General features: G+C 40.3%; 1 protein-coding gene across 1 annotated transcript in view; it reads left to right on the forward strand.

The window, feature by feature from the left end:
- Positions 1-20,309, forward strand: part of LOC111596575 (carbonic anhydrase-related protein 10) — a 46,145-nt gene extending 25,836 nt beyond the window's left edge. The window contains exons 3-9 of the mRNA XM_023310848.2: positions 2,714-2,764; positions 5,856-5,992; positions 6,176-6,388; positions 16,128-16,223; positions 16,291-16,512; positions 19,280-19,457; positions 20,265-20,309. Coding sequence (XP_023166616.1) covers positions 2,714-2,764; positions 5,856-5,992; positions 6,176-6,388; positions 16,128-16,223; positions 16,291-16,512; positions 19,280-19,457; positions 20,265-20,287 — 920 coding nt within the window. The 3' untranslated portion in view covers positions 20,288-20,309. The remainder of the gene's footprint in view (positions 1-2,713; positions 2,765-5,855; positions 5,993-6,175; positions 6,389-16,127; positions 16,224-16,290; positions 16,513-19,279; positions 19,458-20,264) is intronic.
- Positions 20,310-22,633: the final 2,324 nt, after the last annotated feature.

Consider the following 22,633-nt stretch of genomic DNA (forward strand, 5'->3'; position numbering starts at 1 on the left):
TATAGTTTTGGATCAGGGCGTGGCCATTAATTGATGTTGAAATATTAAACAGAAAGCTAAATACGCTAGGTGCACAAATGCTGGGAAATACCCTTCAAATGGCGCACGAGCAAATTCAAAAAGTTTTCCGTGCAATGCGAAGGAAATAAAAAAGCAGATGTTGGAGTTGGCAACAGCCGCACATACACCAGCGCACCATAATGCAAACACAACAGAACGGGGAAAAAGGCATCCATTTAATGCGAAAAGAACACACATCACCCTTTAAAAGGTGCCGGAAGGTGGGAAGCAGAAGGCAAGGTGGGAGGTGGGTGGGTGGCATTCTGGGCAATGGGGTAGAAGTGCAGGCCAGGGATGGCAACCGGAAACAGGATGAAAAATTAAATGTCGAACTGGAATTGAAAATGGAAAAAGCGCGCTGCATTTTCACAATAACATTAAGCTGAAATTAAACACGAAGCATTTGGCAAAATACGCGCCAAAGGCGCCAACATGCGCGGCCCTGCAGCCAGTCGAACGTATTTCGATGCAAGGAGCAACAATTTGTCGGTGAGGTCAAGAGCCCAAACACTTGGCGTTGCAATGACGCGAACATTTTGAAATCCATTAATATCCATCATTACCCATGACTTTGCAACAATGTTTCGAATACCCTGTATCAAAGGGCGGACGACCACCATGCCCAGCATACCCAACCTTCCCCCTAAATGCAGTCGGACATCCATTCAATTTACAATTCAGCCTAGCTCAGCTGAAGGAATTAGCTAAGCCTTAAGCGATTGTAGAGGGTATCTGTCAGCCGCGCAGCTTGGGCAGCGCTTGTCATCATTTTATTACTGTTGAAAGCCCGACAGCTTTTAAACTCTTGCCTTTTCGTGACTTGAAACGAGGTTTGCAACTCGACTGCAGCGAATTTGGATTTTATTATTTCGCACCAAATGTTACAATGCTTAATATGAAATATGTAGAAGGAAACTTAATCGACCCCATAACTCCTATATATATATATATATAAATACATATATTTCTATATATATTTATATATATATATGAGTTGTTATATGGCATACCCGATTTGAACTCGTTCTAATTTGCATAACTAGAAAGCAAAGTCTTTCAGGAGAAAACCTCCATCCAGGAACAGACGCACATAGCCTCAGCTGTCTTTACATATATATAACTAATATATAACTATATATATAAACAACACACAACTACAGCTAATGAACTCTGAGATGTTTCGGCAGAGACGTTGCACTTTGTTGAGATGGCTTCATAGATGCTCTGAGAGGGTATCCAGATGATAGACAAAAACAAATTTTGGAATAAGAACTGAACTAAATGTTCCATGATATTTTGTCTAAAATTATTTTAGGATATTTATTTTGAATTTATAAATAATATTGAACTGAAGAAATAGGTTTGTAAACGTTTCGATGCTGCCTTGATCTAAAGCAATGACAAAGTCGATATACCCGCTGGCGTGCAATACAATTACATTGCACTTTGTGAGACGTTGGGTTACGAAATGAGCAGTACTTTTTAATGACTCAACATTTCGTCATTTTTTCGTGAATCCTGACACGGGACGGGTTTGGGCAAAGCGCAAAGCGCAAGGCGCTGCTTTGGCCCGCTTCGCGCTGACTCAAATAACAAAGTGCTTTGGGCCTTCAGCAGCAGGTGCCGCGATGTATGTTAAAGCCAACAACAAGTAAGGGAAGTAAAATTACAGCGCATAGAAATTAAAACTCAAGTAAGCAAAAATCATTTCCAAGAGTTTTTTATTTATTCGCCTGCCCCTGCCAGGCGACAAAAGACCCACCAGGCTTAAGCTAAGCAAAGAGTGGGCTTTAAGTCACACTGAAAAGCCGTTGTCAACACAAAAAAAAAGAAGAAATCAAGAGCAACGAGAGCAACTCTGACACGTCCACTACCAAATACTCTTCCAAGCATATAACACGAGCTATAATTTGTTTGAATTGTCGGTCTTATGTCAACTGCTATAGCTATGCGAGGATATATAGATATTATACTGGCAGACTCGCTAGAAAAAGATCTTTAGCTTGTCCTAAATCATATTTCAGATAACGAAAGTTAGATATGAAGATCGGACCTACATCGCATCTGACTGCCTTAAGATACTCTACTGCCTTGAAATTGGCTTCATATTGAATAATACGAGTCATACGCAGAGGAGTGCTCTAGTCGCAAGTGCCCAGCTGGAAGATATGCTTTAAGCAGCGCTGAGTTACCGCGCAGGCATTCGAGATTTCTTTGATATAAACACAGAAACACACACACACTCACACACACTCACACACAAGCACGCACTTTGCAAACAGCGCACTTAATGCAGGCGCCAGTGCTTCCCTTGCCTTTTGCCAGTGTAAGTGGCACGTGTGTGTGTGTGTGCGTGTGTGTGGGTAGGTGACAAGGGGAAAATGCGTAGGGTAACTGCAAGACTAGACAAATCTGATTTATTAAGCTAACTGATGTGCTGTATGGCAGGAAGGAAGGTAGTTCACAGCAATAAATGGAAGACAAAGAAAGAGGGTATCTTTGAGTCGTGCATTTGGGCCTGAGGCACGCTGACTTATTGTGCTACCTGATGTGGTGCCGCAAGTGCATCGCAACTTTTTAAGAGCATAAATTGTGCCTGGATTACGTGTCGCTCATTTGCCAATAAAATCAATTGTTTTTGTGTTTCTTACAGTTCTGCAAGCCGTCAGCTGGGAGGAGTGGTGGACCTACGATGGCATATCAGGTAAGTGAATAGGAACCTAACTCGAAGAGCTTCAAAATTTGAAGTGCAGCTAGAGTCTACTCATCCAATTTGGTGTCTGCAGCTAGTAAACATACTGATGCACGGTTGCAAGATCAAATACATTTTCGTGCAAGTTCGGTCGCAGCAAATATATTCAGCTGGCGCTTACATATTAAGGCGAACACTCGACTTAAGCTATTTTTACTACTTGAGCAGGTACACAGAGTACAATAGCGAGTTGCGCTTTTTGCGCCGCTCACTCTGACTGCGGGTCGTATAACGTTTTAGCCACCCTTACGGATACGTATGTAAAGTCGCCGTATAGTCTCCGTCATCTTATGTATCTGGCATTCGCAACAATGTTTGCGCAAAATAACGTAGCATACTTTTTGGCATTAAGACACGCTGGCACCTGTCACAGCGACTGCTCTCGTATTGCCAGTTGTTGCTGTTGCTATTGTTGTTGTTGTTGTAAAACGATTTCACCAGTGAGCAAAACTGCACACGTGAGCTGTAGAGTCTGGCACGCTGAGAAGACGGTGCTGGCGACGGGGGTTTCGGAAATGGAGACGATTTGCAGCTGTCTAATGGAAGGCAGACGAAATACGCCAACAGAATCTGGCCATAAATAACTTTAGTTGTTTCTTGGTCCATTGTTTGACTCCGTATCTTGATGGAGGAGCATTGCACTGGCCTCATACACCAGCTCAACGCAGCTCTGCAGTCGGATGCCTGCCAGGCACTTGGCTCAGCTCAAGGTTATAAAAATTTCAATGTGTCTCAAGTCAAGCGGGCAATGTGAATGCGTCCTGAGAGATTACAGCTAGACGCCAGCCCCGTCTGTCAGTCCAGCCAAGGCAAAAGCAAAAGCAAAAGCAAAAGCTAAGGCCAGATAAGCGTACCGCCGCTGCCCGTTCCATCTAAGCGCTGCTCGCTGTCTGCCAGCTCAACTGCCCAGTCCTCAGCTGCTCTTAATCTCATTAATGACAGCAGCGACGCCATTTGCACAAGACAAATGCATAAAAAAGTTCAAGTGCTCTGAATTCGGTTTCGGATTTACAACCAGCCGCGCAGAGCAGTCTCGCTGCAATTGTCCAGTGCCTCCGGCCGAGTCATACTCTGCGCTCAATGCTCTCTAATATCAGCAATAAATACGTTAAAGCTGTTGCAAGTGCAGCTCTAACATGTGCTATTGGTCCTTTAATTGTCTTGTGGAACATATTTACATTTTATGTTTGAGTGAATTTAACATTTAACCAAGTGTATCTATTCCCAGACTGGACTCAGGAGAATCTCCAAGTATGAGAACAGCCTTTTGTGATAAGTCAGCTACAGCAATCTAGTGTGACTTTTATATATGTATGACTCAGATGTTTGAGCATCTTGGCACCCAGGCAGATGAAACTCAGTGCGGATGAGAATCGCGATCTACGCTGCACTCAAATGTTTGACTTCTAGCGATCTATCTTTTCTTGTATGTCCGTATACTCGGACGTACTAGATGCTCGCAGATTCCTCAATGCTCTCCCGCAGCCCACCTGACAGCCTCACAAAAAGGTGGCCATCGATGCCTCTTTAAAGCTTGAGCAAATGAATCTTTGCAACAATTTGACACACTTTCGTTAGAGTACGATTCGTAACGATTCCGATAGTTATATGTGGGCTACACAAATATTTAAAATATGGTTAAAATTTTTTATATATTTATTTTTATATTTTTAATATAATTTTTGTGCGGTAAGAAACTACAGGCTAACAAGTTGAGTTCTTTTTAATATATTACGGAGAACATAGAAATGAATATATTCAAGAGAATTTATGCAGAATTTCAAGCACAATGAAAACTTTTATTTTACTTTGTGAGTCAAAAAGTAAAATTTGTAATCGTTGAGCTTTCTATTGGAGTTGCTATGGACTCTCTGCGTAGCCACAATATGTGAGTCATGGTTATCAGAGCTCTCGATATTGTGAAAGTGTTGCAAGTAGTCAAATAGGCACAGCTCGTACAATGGCAACAGCAACGGCAACAGCAACGGTAACGGCAACGGCTACGGTGTTCCCGATGCTGTAACACGTGTTGTCAACAAATTGCAGCCAAATCCGTGCGAACTTTGTGTTTCTTTGGCATGAATAAATTTGCATAAGCATTGCATACATACGTAAGTGCTGTTGTTGCAAGTTAGAAAAGACTGTGCCACTGTGCCCGGAGGGCCGTCGTGCCACGAATTGGCTGCGGGGCTGTGGCAGAAGCTGGCAAAGCTGGAGCTGCTGCAGCAGCTTTTTGCTTGGTCGCGCTTAAAGCGCAATTAATGCTCCGAAAAATCCGCTTGATTTCACGGCGCTTGCTGGCTGAGGGCGCTTTAACGTTATTTGTACTTGCAACAAGCCAAATAAAGGCAAGTGGCAGAAAGTAGCATAGCTCAAGACGACCAGACGCCACTAATGTTGTTAATGGCTGCTGGAATCGCCCGGCAATTGCCTCATTGACTCGATATAGCCCCAATTTAATGGACTTCAGCAGCAGCTGCAGCCGGGCCCGTCCTGTTGACTAGCTAATGGTCCGACGTTGAGGTCAACAATCGCTAAAATGCGTGTACGTGGCGTATCTATGATTGAAGATTGCGATTGCGCCCACTGATATAAGCGGCAGAACGTGTTGATTCCATCATGCATTCGATGCCACAGCCACCAGCGGCAGCCGACAGTCCAACCCACATGCTGCCGTGCTGCATGTGTGCAGCATTATGAGGCTCTGGCATGCAGCTATGTTGTCGCAGCATCAAAGCATTTCCATGCAACGTGAGAGGCTGATGAGATTTTGCATAGCAAAGTTTGCGAACATCTTGTCGTCCAAGATTAGCGAAACAGCTCGAACTGGCAGCTGAAGTACTCGACTAGGTGATTCCTCTAAGCCCTCACCACAACTAGACAAACACACACAAATTGCCAGCCAGCTTAATGTACAGAATATCTTTATCAAATATATTAGATAAGATATATTATAAGTACATAAGGAAGAGAGCTGCGAAATCCTTTCCAAACTTGTGTTTAGCTCACTTTTCGTCTCGCTTCCCATCTGCTCTGATTGCAGGTCCTGCTTTTTGGGGTCTCATCAATCCGGAATGGTCGCTCTGTAATAAAGGACGTCGCCAGTCGCCAGTGAATCTGGAGCCACAGCGTTTGCTGTTCGATCCGAATCTTCGTTTAATGCATATCGACAAGCACAGGGTAAGCGAAGACTCTAATTGAAATCATCCTGAGTCAAGGACAGCAATGAGTTGCAAATGCTCGACTAGCAGATACCTGGTATTACCTAGTTCGAGCTGCATAAGCGGCTTCATTTCTTCTTAAGCATAACTCCGTTATATTACCTGTTCTTCATACTCATCTGGAGCTTCTCTCTCTCACCAGATAAGCGGAATTATAAGCAATACCGGACACAGCGTAATATTTACGGCCGGCAATGATACTGTCGCCAACTATGATGGCATGCAGACGCCAGTGAACATATCTGGCGGTCCACTCTCATATCGCTATCGATTCCATGAGATACACATTCACTACGGACTCAACGACCAATTTGGCTCCGAGCACAGCGTCGACGGCTATACATTCCCTGCAGAGGTAAGTCGAGGGCGGGTACCTGACACAGATTCTTGTTGTTTATTTACTGTATGACTAAGAGCTCTATAATTTTGTCTATGCAAATATATAAATATGTATATATATATATATATATATATATATATATTGTAGATAGAAGATATTCATGAGGCAACAAATCAAGACTGCGTAGTAAAAGTAACTGAGAAGCTTGAGCAGCTGTCTGTCATAATGTCATAGTGTCAAAATGTTAAGTTTCTTGCTTTCTTGTGAAATTGCAGTATATATATATATATATATATATATATATATATATATATATATATTTATTTCATTTGGCAACTTTCGTTTTAGATAAACTTGCAAGTTTATCTAAAACGAAAGTTGCCAAATGAAATAAATAATAATATACATAGATTTATTTAATTTAGTTTAATTTTGTTCTTAGTCAATTAAAATATTGAAAAAATAATAATAAAAAAAAACAATTTTAATTATTTTAAAATTAGTCAACTATGTTCATTAAACTTTGACTTTGGCTCCCGAAAAAAAAGTACGCTCTAGCCAAGTCTAGTTTCTCGCTTTTGTGATTTCATACGAACGTCAGCTCGTCATCCTGATCGAGACTGCATACGCTTAACGGGCTCTGTCACGCCTCTTTCTGGCTGTTACATACATTTTCACAGAACACAACCCTGATTATAAAAAAACACTCACACTTTAATTAGCAACAATTAAAAAAAAAATTAAGCTCACTTAACTTTAGTTTCATAAATAAAATTACTAAAAAATAGAAAGAGAAATAAAAAATAAACAAAAGTAAATATTTCTCTGGGAATTAGCGAAGCTCTAAAAGATTTCATTTGTTTGCATTAGTCTTTCATTATTATGCATATAAAAGTTGGAATGTTTTAACTTATTTACATATTCCATTTTAATTAGATTCATTTAAACGGACTTCAGCTTAACGTAGAAGTCTTTCATAGGTGCAAACAGCTGGATTATTGTTACAGCTAAAATATGTTTACTTCACATACACACATATATGTGTATGTATGTGTGTATATAAGTATATTAAATATGAGTGAAGGAAGAGTTTTCACGACGGCTGGCAGAACACTCTCCACTTGTTTTACTTCACTTGTCGCCGCTTGTTAATCGTCTGCTTAAATATTTACGCAGATAAACGAGCGGCTTATTTGATCAAGGTTAAAGTCAACACTTGAAGTTCTGCCGAAAAATTGTTTATTTACATAGCCTTTAAATAGAATTTATGAGGAAATTTGCTGCTCTTTTTCAAGCATTTTTTATTCATAATTTATTTTTATAGACATACAGAACGACGGGCATGACTATATCACACCTTACCTATAGCATATATACCTTATAGTACCCGCCACGCCTCCTTCTGGCTGTAACATACATTCCAACAGAGCCTATACACCCTGAATATGCATTTCTATTGGGTTCAGCGAGTGGCGTACAGAACTTTGCCATATTTGGGTCTAGGAGATTTGATTTTCAGCTTAAAAACTACTTATAAATGCATTTCACACAGCTGCAAGCTTTTAGCGCTGGTTATGCATGAAGTGGTAAGCGGTTTTTCTAATGGAATCTTAATGAAAGTAAAGTGCGTTGCTAGGGTAAGTTATAGTCGGACACAAACTAACTCTTTACATTATAATTTGATAATAAAATATATTTGATTTGTTTTATTTTTGTGTTATTTTAATCAACATTACGAAACTAACAAGAGCAAATTTAGGAATCTTACCGTCGGGAGCAACCAACTACTTAACACTCTTTTTAATAAATATTTTTAAGCTTGTCACGTCTTTTTTTGGTGAACTATGCCACGGAAAACTCTATACGCAGAGGAGCTGATCCGCCTGTACAATTTTGAAATTTATTCTTAAATATATAATATATATACATAAATATATATAAATATATTCCAATTTGACAAGCTACAGCAAGTGTAGATATACAATTATTCGATTTTATTAATATAAGAAAAAGCGCTTTTGAAGTACTTATTATTAAGATGGATTCTTCCTATTCCTCAGAGGCCGCATAAACATATATCATAAACATATATACATATATCATAAACATATATAACATATCGCATAAACATATATGCTGAGGGCCTAGTTGAAAATAAGTACCAGAGTCTAAAGTAACTTTACTACATAATTTGTATAGTTGAGCTCAAATATTGTGACAGGCTTTAATAGAGGAGGTCGAGAGCAACTTATATCTGAGAATTTTCGACATAAAAGTGGAGCTGTAATTCTTTTCCGATTATCCATTAAAAGCTTACTAAACACACACACATATATATATATATATATCTATTTGTATGTTATGGTGTTGCCTCTATATTGTTTATTTTCAAATCTCGTAAGCAATCAGAGTACGACAGGATTGATGGAGAACTTTCTATAGTCAGCTCCGATTAGTCAACTTCGGGTTGTCTAGCTTTAAGAGAGCCTTAAGTTTGAGCATATATATGTGAGCAGTTGGATCTTCGACATAGTCAAGGGAAACTTCAGAAATGGCCTCATGTTGCTTATGGTCCGTCTCTAGGACTTGCAGTGCAGATTTGTGGAGTGTATCACAGGATACATATGTGAACGCTTCAGTCAATGTGCTCGCCTTGTTGCCTGGTTGCCTGAAGGCTGACGCCTCTTCTTCTTCTGCTTCAGCTTGTTTGGCAAATATGCTTTCGGCCCCCGTTTTCCATTTAGATGTCATCGAGTGCAGAGGCACATACTCGTCGAGTTGGTTTGTTTCGCTCAGTTGAATTGCCGGCAGTTTATTAAAAATATGTAAATCCGCCGTCCGTGGGGCGGGAAGCCGGCGCTGGCAGTGCAAACAGAGTGAGAAAGGTTAAAGATTAAAACCTACTGCCACTTGAGGCGCGCTCGTGGCGTGCTAATTTGTCGAGCCATTTGCAGATTCATTGGGGCTATGTGCTCAGGCAGCTGGAACTGATTGTCCTTTCAGCTGCTCCTCCTTTGTTGCCCTGGCCACACTCTGCTCGCCATGGCGCTATGTTAAATGATCATTATTGATTTTACTGCCCAGTCCATAACAGATAATGGGTGAGCCAACTGAGCCAAGCAACTCACTAGCGGCATGTCAACAAATGGCAGCAAATTTCTCTCAGTCATTGTCTGCTGCTCCCTGCTGCCCAGCATCCTGCGCCCTTCTTCCTTTTTCTTCTTTTTTGTTGTTGTTTTCGTTATACGTACTTGGCCCGCTGGCCCATTGGCCTGCTCCAGTCCTTGCGGCCATAATGTGCAGCTGTTGCCAATTTGTAAGTTGCTGCATATGCAGCGTATACGTCTAATTAGTAAATGCCAATGGTGATTAACTCATATTACCATGCCGCACACTAGAGCAGATTGGCGACCAAATGACTCAAATTGTTGCGAATGGTCAGATAAATCAGGAGCTGTAATGAAAAGCTCCAGAGAGCGTCTTACAAGCCTCTTTAACAATAAAAAACTATGATTAAGGCTCGGCAAATCTGTCTGCAAGTACAACATGTAGTAAAAGTTGGGCATATTTCAGTTAATGTTGTCAGATCTGTAAGCAAAAATAAAAACCAAAAAAGCGAGAAATATAATAAATATTTAGATTCTTGTTTAAACCCAAAATAAATGTATTCTGATCTATATCAAAAGTAAGTTCACAGCAATTTAACGGTCAAATTTCGGAAACTCTAGCTTGGAAGATATAGTTTTTCCGAATTGTCACATTATTTTTGGCAATTCTATACAGCAGGTATGAGGTCCAGTTGTCTGTAATCTTAAGAGAGAGATCTACAGAAACTTTACTGAGAGAATCAGACTTTAACAGAGGAGATCAACAGCAGTTCATTTCTAAGAATTTCTAGCTATAAAACTTTAGGAAAAATACCATTTTCCGTTTATCCATATAAATATGTGGGTGTTGCCTCTACAAATTTATTAAAAGTTGCAAGTCGCAATGAAAATATGTCAGAATTTAAACAAATTTTTATTTGCCTTTAAGATATCTTGGCTGTCCGTACTTTAATGAGCACGTCGGAGAGGGGTTTCTTTTTAATTAATTCATAATTGGCAATTCGATTTATTTTGCTGCCAAGCCACACTTAAATCGATACAAGGATTGAAGCAAACAAGCCTTTGATTTCAGCGTTAAAAATGGGGGAGATCAGAATGACGGCGTATTCAGGCTTGATATATATATATATATATATATATATATATATATATATTTATTTTCTTTTTTTTATTATTTTGGCACATTGTTGGTATTGTTGCTTGTTTGATTTGGTTTATTTTTGCCGGTGGTTGTGGTAATTTAGCACTTGTCTTGTGGCTGAAATTTAATCGTTTGACACACCCGACCTGCACCAACCCCTTTGACCCGGCCGTAGTCATCCTTGCTGCCAAATGAGCTTCTGTACACGTTTCAATCCCCTTTCAGCGGTCTATGGTGTCTGCGGTCTCCATCCATCTGCAGCTCCATCCGTTTGCAACGTGGCAACGTGGCAGTGTGGCAACGCGGCAACGTGGCAGCGTTGGCAACCCAAAACGACCGACGTGACCTACGGTTTAACCATTAATTTACGCGCTAACCATGAGGTACTTAACTATACAAATGTATCCGTATCTGTGCCTCTCACTGCCAGCGCACGCCGAACGAGGCCAAATATTTACTGGTAATGAGCTGTTGCTGTGAAATTTGGATTGATTTTTGCATTTTTTTTCTTTTTCGCTTTCAACAAATTAAGAGTGTTATTTGATTTGAAATTTGCGTGAGCTTTAATTAGGTGTGCCAAACAACTGACTAAGCAGAAAGTTTCGTCAGAGGCGACTATCAATAGAGCAAGCGGACTTCAGTTGCTCCATCTAACATAGTTACTTTAATTAGCATAGAAAAAAGCGTGTGGTCAGAGCCATTAAAAATGCCTGCCACGCATCGCCAGATATCCCTGCTCATCTTTTCGTGTGAGCGCTTTTTAAAACTCCAGCAAAACGGGACATTTGCTTTACTGCTGCACTTGTGGCTCCTGCAGCGCATAATTAGCAGCAAGTGCTGGTCAAATGTACATCTGCGTACACACACACGCACACACACATGAAGTCTGACAGCCAGGCATACACTTGAAAGGATCTGTGTGCTATAGCCAACGGAGCTAGTCCTCTCCAGCATCAGTCTAGTCCAATGTTGCTGCTGCCGACCAACCACGTCGGCCTCTCTGTGTGTTGTGTGAAGCTAATTTGCTTCATTTGTCTGGAAAAGTGACTGACAAACCTCCAACATGCACACCCATAGGCATATATGCCAACAATAGATTCATGGCTGCTCGGCAAAGTGTTGACACGAGGCCGTGTTTTCAGACCAAGTCCCTTTCAGCTCCTGCCAGGCTGCTGCTGCTGCAACACAGCAGAATCTAAGTAAACTACGCTCGACCTTCTGCCTCCGCAACAAATCCAAAAGTTTCACCCAAAGTGAACACAGTGGACGCCAAGTGCTCAACGGGCGAATGTAGTTTTTTAGCTTTCTGGAGCAACTTCACACAGCCATTTCGAACAATTTGAGATCGCTTAAAGAACCTATATATCTCTGTTAGCTGATCGCGATTGTAGTCAAGCAAGTCAAATGCTTAGCTACTCGACTGAGTGTTGAGGCTTATAGAAGCATATCAAATAACATAGCTGAAGCAAAGCTGCCAGGCAGAGGCTGCGTCTGATTAGTCTGCTCAAATACTTTTATGGATCTTTATGAACACTTGATATGTCAGAGATCAAAGTATTAATACTGAGTGAAAGAGAAAGAGAGCGAGAGAGAGCAAATAGGTTTGCCTAGTCTGACTCGTGTATTAAAGCGAAAATCTTAGCTCAATGACGTCGGTCATACCAATTGCAAATGATCTGAGGTATTCCAATTAAGATCTAGATAACAATGGATTCGAAAAACTTTGGCATTTCATGCTTAATTCTAGGCTAGTTCTATGCATTTTCAGTCAGGCTCAACTTACTTGTCAACAGAAGTCTCTATTTAACTGACTCCAGAGTCCTATCTAGCACCATCTAGCATTGATATTTCCTGTTAATTATTCCCTTTTACAGCTTTTGGCTAAAGGTTTTCGATCACTTTTCCTTATGAATTGGCAAATCAGACCAACAACAATTTATATCGTTTGAATGTTTATTAGCAACCACTGTTATTGAGGCATTGCCGGTAGCTGGGCTGTTAGCCATGGCTTTGGCTTGAGCTATGACCTGGCTCGGACTACGCAGGGACGACAAGCCTGCAATCCATGCAGTAAAAACATGTGTAATTGATCTGATTAAGTTGCCTTTTCTCTACCCGATTGTTTGTCGATTTGTGTGTTTGTGTCGGTGTAAGTGTGTGTGTGGGTGTGTGGCTGTGTGTGTTCATGCCTATGTTGTTCAGGCGAGCAGCGTGCCGAGAGCTTGCTTTGTATATTGCCTTCTCTTTGAGCAAACAGACAAACAAATTGGGCTTAGAGATGGAGGGAGAGAGAGCGAGAGTGGGCGGGATTTAGGCCTTGTGTATGGTGCCTGCTGGCACTCGGACCCCGTCCGGCTATTTACTGGTAGACGCAGCTGCTGCTACCGTCCACATTTTGTTGTTGCTGCTGCCGCACGCTTTGCTGTTTAATGAAACGGAAGTATAACATTTTACTTTGCGGTAAATATTGCATAGTTTGTATACCCTGCAGCAAACATCCGATTCTTTTTTTCTGAATTGTCAATTGTCATTTTAGACATTGTCAGGTTTATGATAAAAAAAAGCAAACATGTTTTATACTTTTATTGATTACACAGAGTTTGTGTGTGCTCTACGAGGGTTGATGAACTAAATATCAAATATAATTACGATTTAATGAACAGATTTATCCGCTCAGTTGAGGTCTGCTGAATCTTTTCGCTTAACCCATTAATTGGTCAATCGTCTGTATTCAGTTGACTCTTGCTTCAGCCCAACAGGTTTTTAAGAGCTTAAGCTATAATCGCTTCAATTGTAGCGACATTTGATGCCTTGTTGCCCAGCTCTTTAAGAGTCCAGATTGCATAGAGCAGCCGAGGACGTGTTGTGCTGAGTAGCCTTTATGTGATTTGGCTAAGTAATTCGTTTGAGAACGAGCTGGCAGCACTTGCATGGCTCGAGTAGTCTGTGCTATAAACTCACACAATTTGTGTTGCAATTTACTCGTCAAAATTTCATTTGCATTTACGGTTTGTGCCTCGGCTCCTTTATTTGCATGTGCTTCTTTGTGGCAGCCAGCTCAACACTCAACAACTTTAGAAATTTTAATTTAATTTCATTTTTGTTTGCCTTACTGGGCACACATTAAAATTGCAGCATGTAGTTTTCATATTTAAATGAATATTTATACACTTGCCGAAAGTAATGTGCAAGGCGCAAGAGCCTTCAATGTTTCTCTTAAATATTGAATATATATGCCATATATAATGATGTGTGGAAGTCATGTCGGATCTCATGATAATTGCTAATCAAACTTCAAAGTGTTCGACGGGAAATGTAGCTCATGTAGAGTCTTCTAGAATCTGCCTGCCAGTTTGCTCTTCAATCTACACAAAGATCGTGTTTTACTTATGATATTCAGTGCATTTCGATATCAATTTATGCAATTTATCCAGGTAGCAAGTTCAGTGTGAGATGTGATTCATCAATTTAGAGAAGAGAAAGAAATTATTGTGGCAAATATCATGTTTTGGCCATAGCAAATCACAGTTTGACAGCTTCTCATATAACATTAATTAAATGAATAATATTTGACTTTTTGCATAACTTTGCCTCCATCTCAACATTTGCAGTCCTAGAGCCTTGGACTGAAAATTTCATAAGCATTCGACTTTAAGAATTCATTTCCCATAGTGCGGAGCTGAGGCATGCAGTGGAACCGCTGTGTAAAGTGCGCAACTGTTGTTGACCCTCGCAAGCACACAGCTTCTCGCGTGATTCGCTATGTGTGTGTGCGAGTGTGTGTGTGTGTGTGTATGCAAGAAAGTTTGAATGTTTGTTACGGCGGCTGGGGGTGTGTGTTCGCAGTATCTTCTAGATGAGCATTAGCAACTTAGAGTAACTTATTTGTTTTCATACTCGTTGGCCATATGAAAGGAGCATATTGGCTTCACATGTTGAGTATATATTTACTAAGAAATAAAGTCTATGCGATACTTAAAGGCAAAGCAACTGAAAAAATAAATTTTAGAATAAATTTAGCAGCTTTTGTATGAAGAACAGGCATCACTGAAACGGCTATTTCCAATGTCTTACTTTGCTTTGTTTTTTGTGCTCAGGCGAGCTCACAATTAAATAATGACGGAAAAGTTCAACATCAATGACAATCTCGAAACAATCCACCCTCCACTTTAGAAGAAATTATTAAATATAATACAAATATTCATTAAATTTATTCATTCTTGAAATTTCATTATTTTGCTTGCATCAAGCGCTGCCAGTTGCAAGGAGTGCCTGACTAGAATATACCACACACTCGCAGATGCAGATATAAAGTGAAAAGACGTTCAGTGCATAGCTCCATCTACTGCCGAAACCAAATTGTTAAGAATATATTTTGTAGTCTTGCATTTCCGATACACATTTTTTTGGGTCCATTGGGTTCAGGGAGGTTTTGTGCAAGTGGGAAGAACTAACAGTGAAAGCAACGAAGCACAGTCCAGCTATTCACCCGATTTTGGCTGTTCTACGTAGCTGGCCTTAAGCATTTTGCTCACAGCACAAATTGTTGAAAAAATCGTAACGTTAAGCAAGAGGGGCATGGTCGGAGTCCGAGTGGTCTGAGTGCAATGCCCATGAGATGAATTAGAGGCCAAATTCAATTTAACAAAGCATTTCAGAGCAGAGCTCTAGCTAGCTATTAAGAGAGAGTGCAGCAGCCTAGCTACCCAAAGCACATTCCATTGGGTGGTACGCGGATGCCTAGCTTACAGAGCGACTGCAGGTGGCATCTGCCCACTCCAGTTCGTGTCGTATCCTGTACCGTTGGCAACACGTAGAAGCATTTTACAAACGATAACACTCCACACAGAGATACAGACATAGATACATAGGCAATGTTCACAGGAATATGGTAAGTCCTTCCACAATTAAACAGCGACCAACGTCTCGGCCAGCTGCCAGGTAATGCATGAACAGCAAGCCCAGTCGCTGCAGTCGACGGGCGAGGCAATGATTAGACATAAGCTCAGCTTGGATTTTGTGCGGTTCTTCACTTTAAAATGAAGCGCATTTTGGAGCTTTATCAGAGTATAATTTATTTATACTAAGGCACAGTAAGACAAGCCCAACCTTGACCTCGGAACTCTGAGCAGCAGCAATAAGCAGAGACAGACGATTGGGAAATGCGGAATTCAAAAGAGATTTGGGAGACGTAATTATGGGACTAAGCGTCTCTAAGAAGTTACACTTGAAAGTGTTCAGAGTACTGAGAACTATCTAATTGGAATTCATCAAATTAACTGCCTAATCAATTTGCAAATGTAATTATATAATATAACTTTTATAAGCCTTTAAACCTTCATGTGCAACTTCAACTCATATAGATGCGTGTATATAAATATTTGCAGTTCAGTGTTAGCAAGTTTGTTTGACAAGTAAAATGAGTATATGAATATGAAATAGAATATTTAATCCGTTTACATATACGACGTCAGCCTTATTAAGCCCTTTCTCGTCGACCTTGCAGATACAAATATTCGGTTACAACTCACAGCTATATGCAAATTTCTCAGACGCCCTCAATCGGGCGCAGGGCATCGTTGGCGTCTCCATTCTACTGCAGGTAAGTCGTGACGCAACTTGTGTGCTGCTTGGAGCAGTTATACGTTAACTGTCTGCCCGTCTGTTAGTTGGGAGACCTCTCCAATCCCGAGCTGCGCATGCTGACCGACCAGCTGGAGCGTATCCGCTATGGCGGCGACGAGGTCTTTGTGAAGCGGCTCTCCATACGCGGACTGCTGCCCGATACGGACCACTACATGACATACGATGGCTCGACAACAGCTCCTGCTTGCCACGAGACCGTCACCTGGGTGGTGCTTAATAAGCCAATCTACATAACAAAACAACAGGTAAGACATTCGGAGCTAAGACCATTACGAAACAGCAATAAGACCCATATATCGTGCCGAATCATCATAATGAAGTCTCAAATGGGCGTGGCCTTGTAGACTATTACTTTGTTCAATAATAATATTTGTGTATCTTGAATTTAGTGTGTCTATACAATATACAACAGGCTGTTTCCTTTCACTAGTTGATCTGGGGACTTATAAATGATTTGGTGCTTTGAATTGCAAGAGAGAAAAGTGAAATTATAAATTGCTGTATAAAAAATTGTATTATACAGGAAAATCAATTAAGACGCTTCGAAAGGGAAATTGTAATGACGGCTCTTTTGGTTTAATTTTGAAGCGCCATCAATGCCATTATGTACGGAATATTACAGCAATCAGCTGGCTGCCTCAGGCTTTGCTGAGTGTACTTTAGGCATAAGGTCAACTGTGTATAATTCTTTGTCGATGCTGACTCGACTTGTGTTGGTCTCTTTCAATTCTCATAGCAAACTCTATCAGAATATTGGCTTAAGAATTTAGCTTAACACGCTCAGGCCATAATGCCTTCCGACTTTATATTGCATTGTTGGAATTTCCTTTATATTTTCAATTATTTCTTACCATATCATACCGTCCCCTACCATATTGATCGATAACTTAAATCACTGCTGAAATATAGTTATCGGAACAGCTTGATCTAGCAATGGCAATTGAATTCTGTCGTCAGTCTGACATTTTAATTTAAGAGACAGTTGGCACCGTAGATTTAGATTTGCAACTAGATTGCATCCATTTTCTCTTCATACCTCAGATGCTTCTCTCAGTCTTACAGCGCTTGCTCGTGGCTGGAGTTTACGAAATTAAATATCATTTGAACACTGACTGACTAACTTATAGACTAGATATATTGTCTCTCAATGTATGTAAACTTTCAAGAGAAAGCTGACGCCACTCTGCAGCTTCATCTCACTACGCTCAGAGCTCTGCAAGTAAGCAAACGGCAAGATCAGGCCACGCCAAGCTGCAACACCCACAACTTCTTGTTACCATAAAGTTACCTTAGTTTCATAAGTTTAGTCTTTAGTCTGTATCAAAAGAAACAACATATTAAACTGTGATGCAAGCAAAATGAAATAAAATTGGCTTCCATAAACAAACCCCTCGTTAAAACATTATTTAGTAGAAGCCAGCTCAAGAGCCAATGCCTCATGCTCGATAGCTCAACGGTTGCTGCGAAGGCTTGCCTGCAGCTCTGTCATTTGATATACAAAGTAATATCTACACTTTTATGATTATATTAGAGCTCCATGTCAGGTCACGTTGAACTAGTTACGAACTGTCTTCAAGAAATTATTTATTTGCATTAGCAATTGTTTCTTTATGGCTCCCCTGGCTAGCAATTAGAGAGATTCATAATATCATAATTGCTAAATTTTGTGATGTCGTTTGCATTGCTCAGTAAAGTTTTGAATAAAGTTGCCACTCGAGCCCAGAGACCAGGGAACACAATAGCAACAAAGAGACAGCGACTATAACTGCAAGTGATGGCCACTTTTTGCCTGCGTACCTGCGATGCGAGCAAACAAAAAAGACAGCACACAAAATGTAATGCAAATGTTTATTAAGTGCCGCGCCGTAATAAAGACGCCAACATGCATGGCCATCAGGCAGGCTCTGGAATGCAGCCAGAGGAGCGGGCGTCGTCGTACGTGTAAATACAGTAAACGGCAAGGGCAAAAGCGAATGGCGATGAGGAGGAGAAGGCTGAGGCGGAGACGAAGGAGGAGGACGTGCTGGCTATAGCACACTTGCACATGGCTGAATATACAAGCGGCTCGGGCTGGAGCAGAAGTCGCAGACGGACTAGGCAGCCGCCGAGTCAGACTCATAAAAACTTCAACAAGCGAAATGGCACCCGAGAGACCATGGCTACAACTTGTGGCAGCCCTGGAGCACTCAGACGACAGCAGCAATAACACCCTGCAATAGCGGACGGGGTCGATTCGTACAGCAGGCCACGAGCCACAAGCCACCGACAAATGTGCAACGACGATGTAATTTAGTGATGTATGCCAATAAAGCCGGCTGGCTACACGGCTGCACCTTGCTAACAAAATATAATTTACCAAATTAGAGTGCCACACTGCACTGAAGTGTGCCAAGAGCCGCTTTCAAATGAGACAGATACGACAGTGCAGAAACAGCCACAGAGAGCGTGAAATGGCCTTAATCATTCACTGAATTTTGGAATTTGAAAGTATCGATAGTCGAATATGGAATGCGCTGATATCCTAGCTCCTTGAAACGGATCTTCAGCCTAAAGACATTGCTATGATTTGCTTTGAAGAAGAGTCAAAGATGTATTCGCTTCTCATACGATCGATGTCAGATGAGTTTTTTTTTATCTATGTCCACAATCCCAGAACAATTCATAGAAGAGTTCGAGGCCGGCAGATTTAAACTGATGTCATCTCTCCAACTGTTAGTCAGGGCGGGGCAGATTATTGTTCATGAGAGACAGCATTTTTTTCCTCATTTTGCTGTCATCCAACAATTTAAAGTTATGTGAAAATGTTTTATTCTCGGGCTAAGTTTTTGCCCTGCTGCTAGAACAAAGTAACGAAATGACTCAATGCAGTTCTTAGATCCGCACTTTTAGGACAGCGCGTCGTAAAATAGAATATTGTCTTGTCTGGCATAAAGCTGGCGGAGTCTGACATTCTGGAAACGCTTTTCATTTAAGTCTCATCCATTTTGTATTTGTTGCTCGTTCTGTTTTTAGTTGCACGCACTGCGCCGCTTGATGCAGGGCAGTCCCGACCATCCCAAGGCTCCGCTGGGCAACAACTATCGTCCGCCTCAGCCGCTGCTGCATCGACCCATTCGCACAAATATTGACTTCAAGACGGCGAAGACAAAGGCCGCCTGCCCCACCATGTACCGCGAGGTCTATTATAAAGGTATATATACGTCTTATACTATTATATTATTCTATTATATTATTGTGCTTGAGAGTGGAAACAAACTGAGTTTCAACAGCAAATTTGTTAGTTTATTGCTAATCAGTACAATGCAGAAATAATAATAAACAAATAAATGTTTTGTGGGAGACACAGTAATACTCGTTCAGGCAGTCAAGAGAGTCTGTCCGTCTCTTTTTATGAAGCCAAGAGATAGATAAAGAGAGGAAGAGAGCGAGAGAGTGAGGGAGAAAATACAGGGTACAAGATAAATGCCCAGAGTAAGAGACAGATGCACACAGAGTGTCTTTGAGAGGGAGAGAGACATAGAGCAGAGAAATGTATATTTTGAAACATATATTAAATAAAGGCTTGCAATTTTAATTATATATATTCCACTGTAAGTCTATGAAAAACTTCAACTTCTGTAGTTTTCTAGTTACTTTTAAGCTCATCTAATGAGTTGCTTAAAATATTTACATGAAAAAGTTAAAGCTTTTGCATCGTTGGAGCCAGCACATTTTAGTAGACTCTCAATTATAAGTAGAAATTATTATTATATTATTTATTATATTGTATTATATATTGTAGTAAATAGAGCTATTTGTGTGCAGTGAGCGAGTATTACGCAGTCGGTTGCAGCCGACGAAGCTCGTTGTTGGAAATAAGTTAAGCAGATTGCTTTAAAGAAAAACAGAGGACAGCTAAAACTATTCGATGGACTTTATATGTATTTCTTCTTCTTTTTCTTCTTTTCCTACTCCTTCTTCTTCTTCTTTTCTACTTGTTTATTCCCTATACATGCAGCTACCAGTTGGAAACAAAACTAGAAGTCAATGCCATAACGTTCAGTTCTAAGCGTGAGACGTTAGTAACGCGTGGCTTGCAAAAGGAGCTTCCACTAAATATATATATATTTAAAGTTAAATAATAAAAGAGCGATAGACAGAGACAGAGCGAGAGGGGGAGAGTTGGCAGAGAGTGCGAAAAGTATTGGAATATCGGCAACTCATAACCAAACGGCAATTAAACACACTCACACACACACACACACAACTTATATAGTACATATATAGAAACATATACATATGAAGAGAACCCTCTTAAATATATTATACATAAATAAGCATAATACGCATTTAAGGTGAATATTTTTTTTTATGAACCCTAAAGACGCCTGTTAAAATGTGTTTTTTTTTTGTATTTTTTTTGTGTAACTTATAAGTAAGATAACGTCATAAATGGACATAAATCATAAACGTAATATATATATGAGTATATATATAAAAATACATATAAATAACATATATTGTATAATGATTTAAGAGGCACAGTGAGATTGTCGCAACAATAATAAGATCAAACGAATAGTAAAATGAAACTTTAGTAATAATTGAATATATCTATAGCTATGTATAATCAGAAATTATCAATGAATAATTAACGACAACCGAACAGATGTCAGCTAGTGAATGTTACTAATGTAGTAGACGCATTATGCAAGACCCACCCGTGCTATATACTGTATTTATAAATACTATATACAAGATCGAAGATATAATATATATACTATATCGAGAACACACTTACATATATACGTACTTATAACGATTTGTATAGATTGTATGGATCAGCTATTGATTATCCTCCCACACACACACACATACACACACAAATATAACATATATAACATATTACCTATTTAAGAGCCTATCGAGCTGTGCGTATAATAGTAACGGGCTTCCTCCCTCCCTCCCCTTACAAATTGTACTCGCTTCAGGTATTTTTTTCTCAAATCCTCTTTTCTGTTTGCCGCCCAATTATTTTAATGGAGTATCCGCTGATAGCAAATTATGACATGTTCCTTTCAATATCTGTTCAACATAGTTATATAACAAACATATATCTGTCAATATAAAAATCTTACCAAGTTCAAAATAAATCAAATATGCTTATTATTTGTTGCAAAATCAAATGTCTATTTCATGTAGAGCTGCATGCGCACAGCACTTCAATCAGTGAATGAACTGCTGCCAGAGAGCAGACAGAAGCACAAAGTGAACATGCAGCGCAGGAACGACTAGAAGATACCGCGCACTTTGCTTCAGCTTCAACAAAGCTTTAGCAGCCATGAATGAGTGGACCGAAGAGCTGGCATCACTATTTATACGTGCCTCCTGAGGCATCTGTATCTCTATAAGAATGGAGTTACATATATGTGTTTACATATCTCAACAACAGAGAATCTATCAATATGAGTCTGTCTGTTAGTTGTCCATAGAACTTCGATCTCTACGAGCAATAAGCAAACTTGAAACTAAACAAGTTTTCAATTCAGGTTCTCAATATCCAAGACATCTATGTGTAAACTCTCTCAAAATAAAATTGTGAGTTTAAAGAGCATTGGCACTGAAGCATCTCACCAAGTATATAGATCTATTAATGTCTACATGAAAATGATGAACTCTGGATTAGCTTGGCTCAGTCTGCAGTCGCGACTGGAATTACTTCGCCAAGCATTCGGCATTGATATGAGCCTATAAATAACTGTGGAACAGAAAGGTAAGTTATTAAGAAGTAAGAGAGGAAGTGAAGCACAATCATCATAGGCAGAGTGCTGCCTACAGGGTAGCTCAGTGCGAGGCATTCTTAGCCTGCTGAAGTACATTTAATAATACAATCGAATTGCCAACAGTTTTCTAGCAAATGCCGCAGATGCGTGCAGCCTGGATTAAAATTATTCTGACCGCAGCAGCAGCAGCAGTAGCCTTCACTCATCCTCTGGCTTATCATTGAACTGATACCCGCCGTGCCTGCGCTGCTCTGTTATGCGTCTGTTCTTTGCATCCTGACGCCCCGCTTATCGAACATAAAATGCAACATGAAACCACAAAATCTGTTGTGGTTATTTTAAATCACGTTTAAATAGCATAGTAGAAATAGAGATGAGCGCGTGGTGCACTTCCAATACGCAGCGCCACAACGATAAGCCATAATTTGCAGAAAATATTACTGCATCTGTTTGCATGCCCAGTGAGCAGCGAGTCACAAAAGGGCTTCACAGGGATTTAGGCTGTGCAATGTTAGGGATGACAGCCTTGGACAACCTTGCCTCCATTCAGCTGCGATCGAGGCATAGTTGACTCTGAAAGATTGATTTTAAGGCAATTTATGAT

Source organism: Drosophila hydei, unplaced genomic scaffold (assembly GCF_003285905.1).
Source record: "Drosophila hydei strain 15085-1641.00,03,60 unplaced genomic scaffold, DhydRS2 tig00000250-arrow-arrow-pilon, whole genome shotgun sequence".
NCBI lineage: Eukaryota > Metazoa > Arthropoda > Insecta > Diptera > Drosophilidae > Drosophila > Drosophila hydei.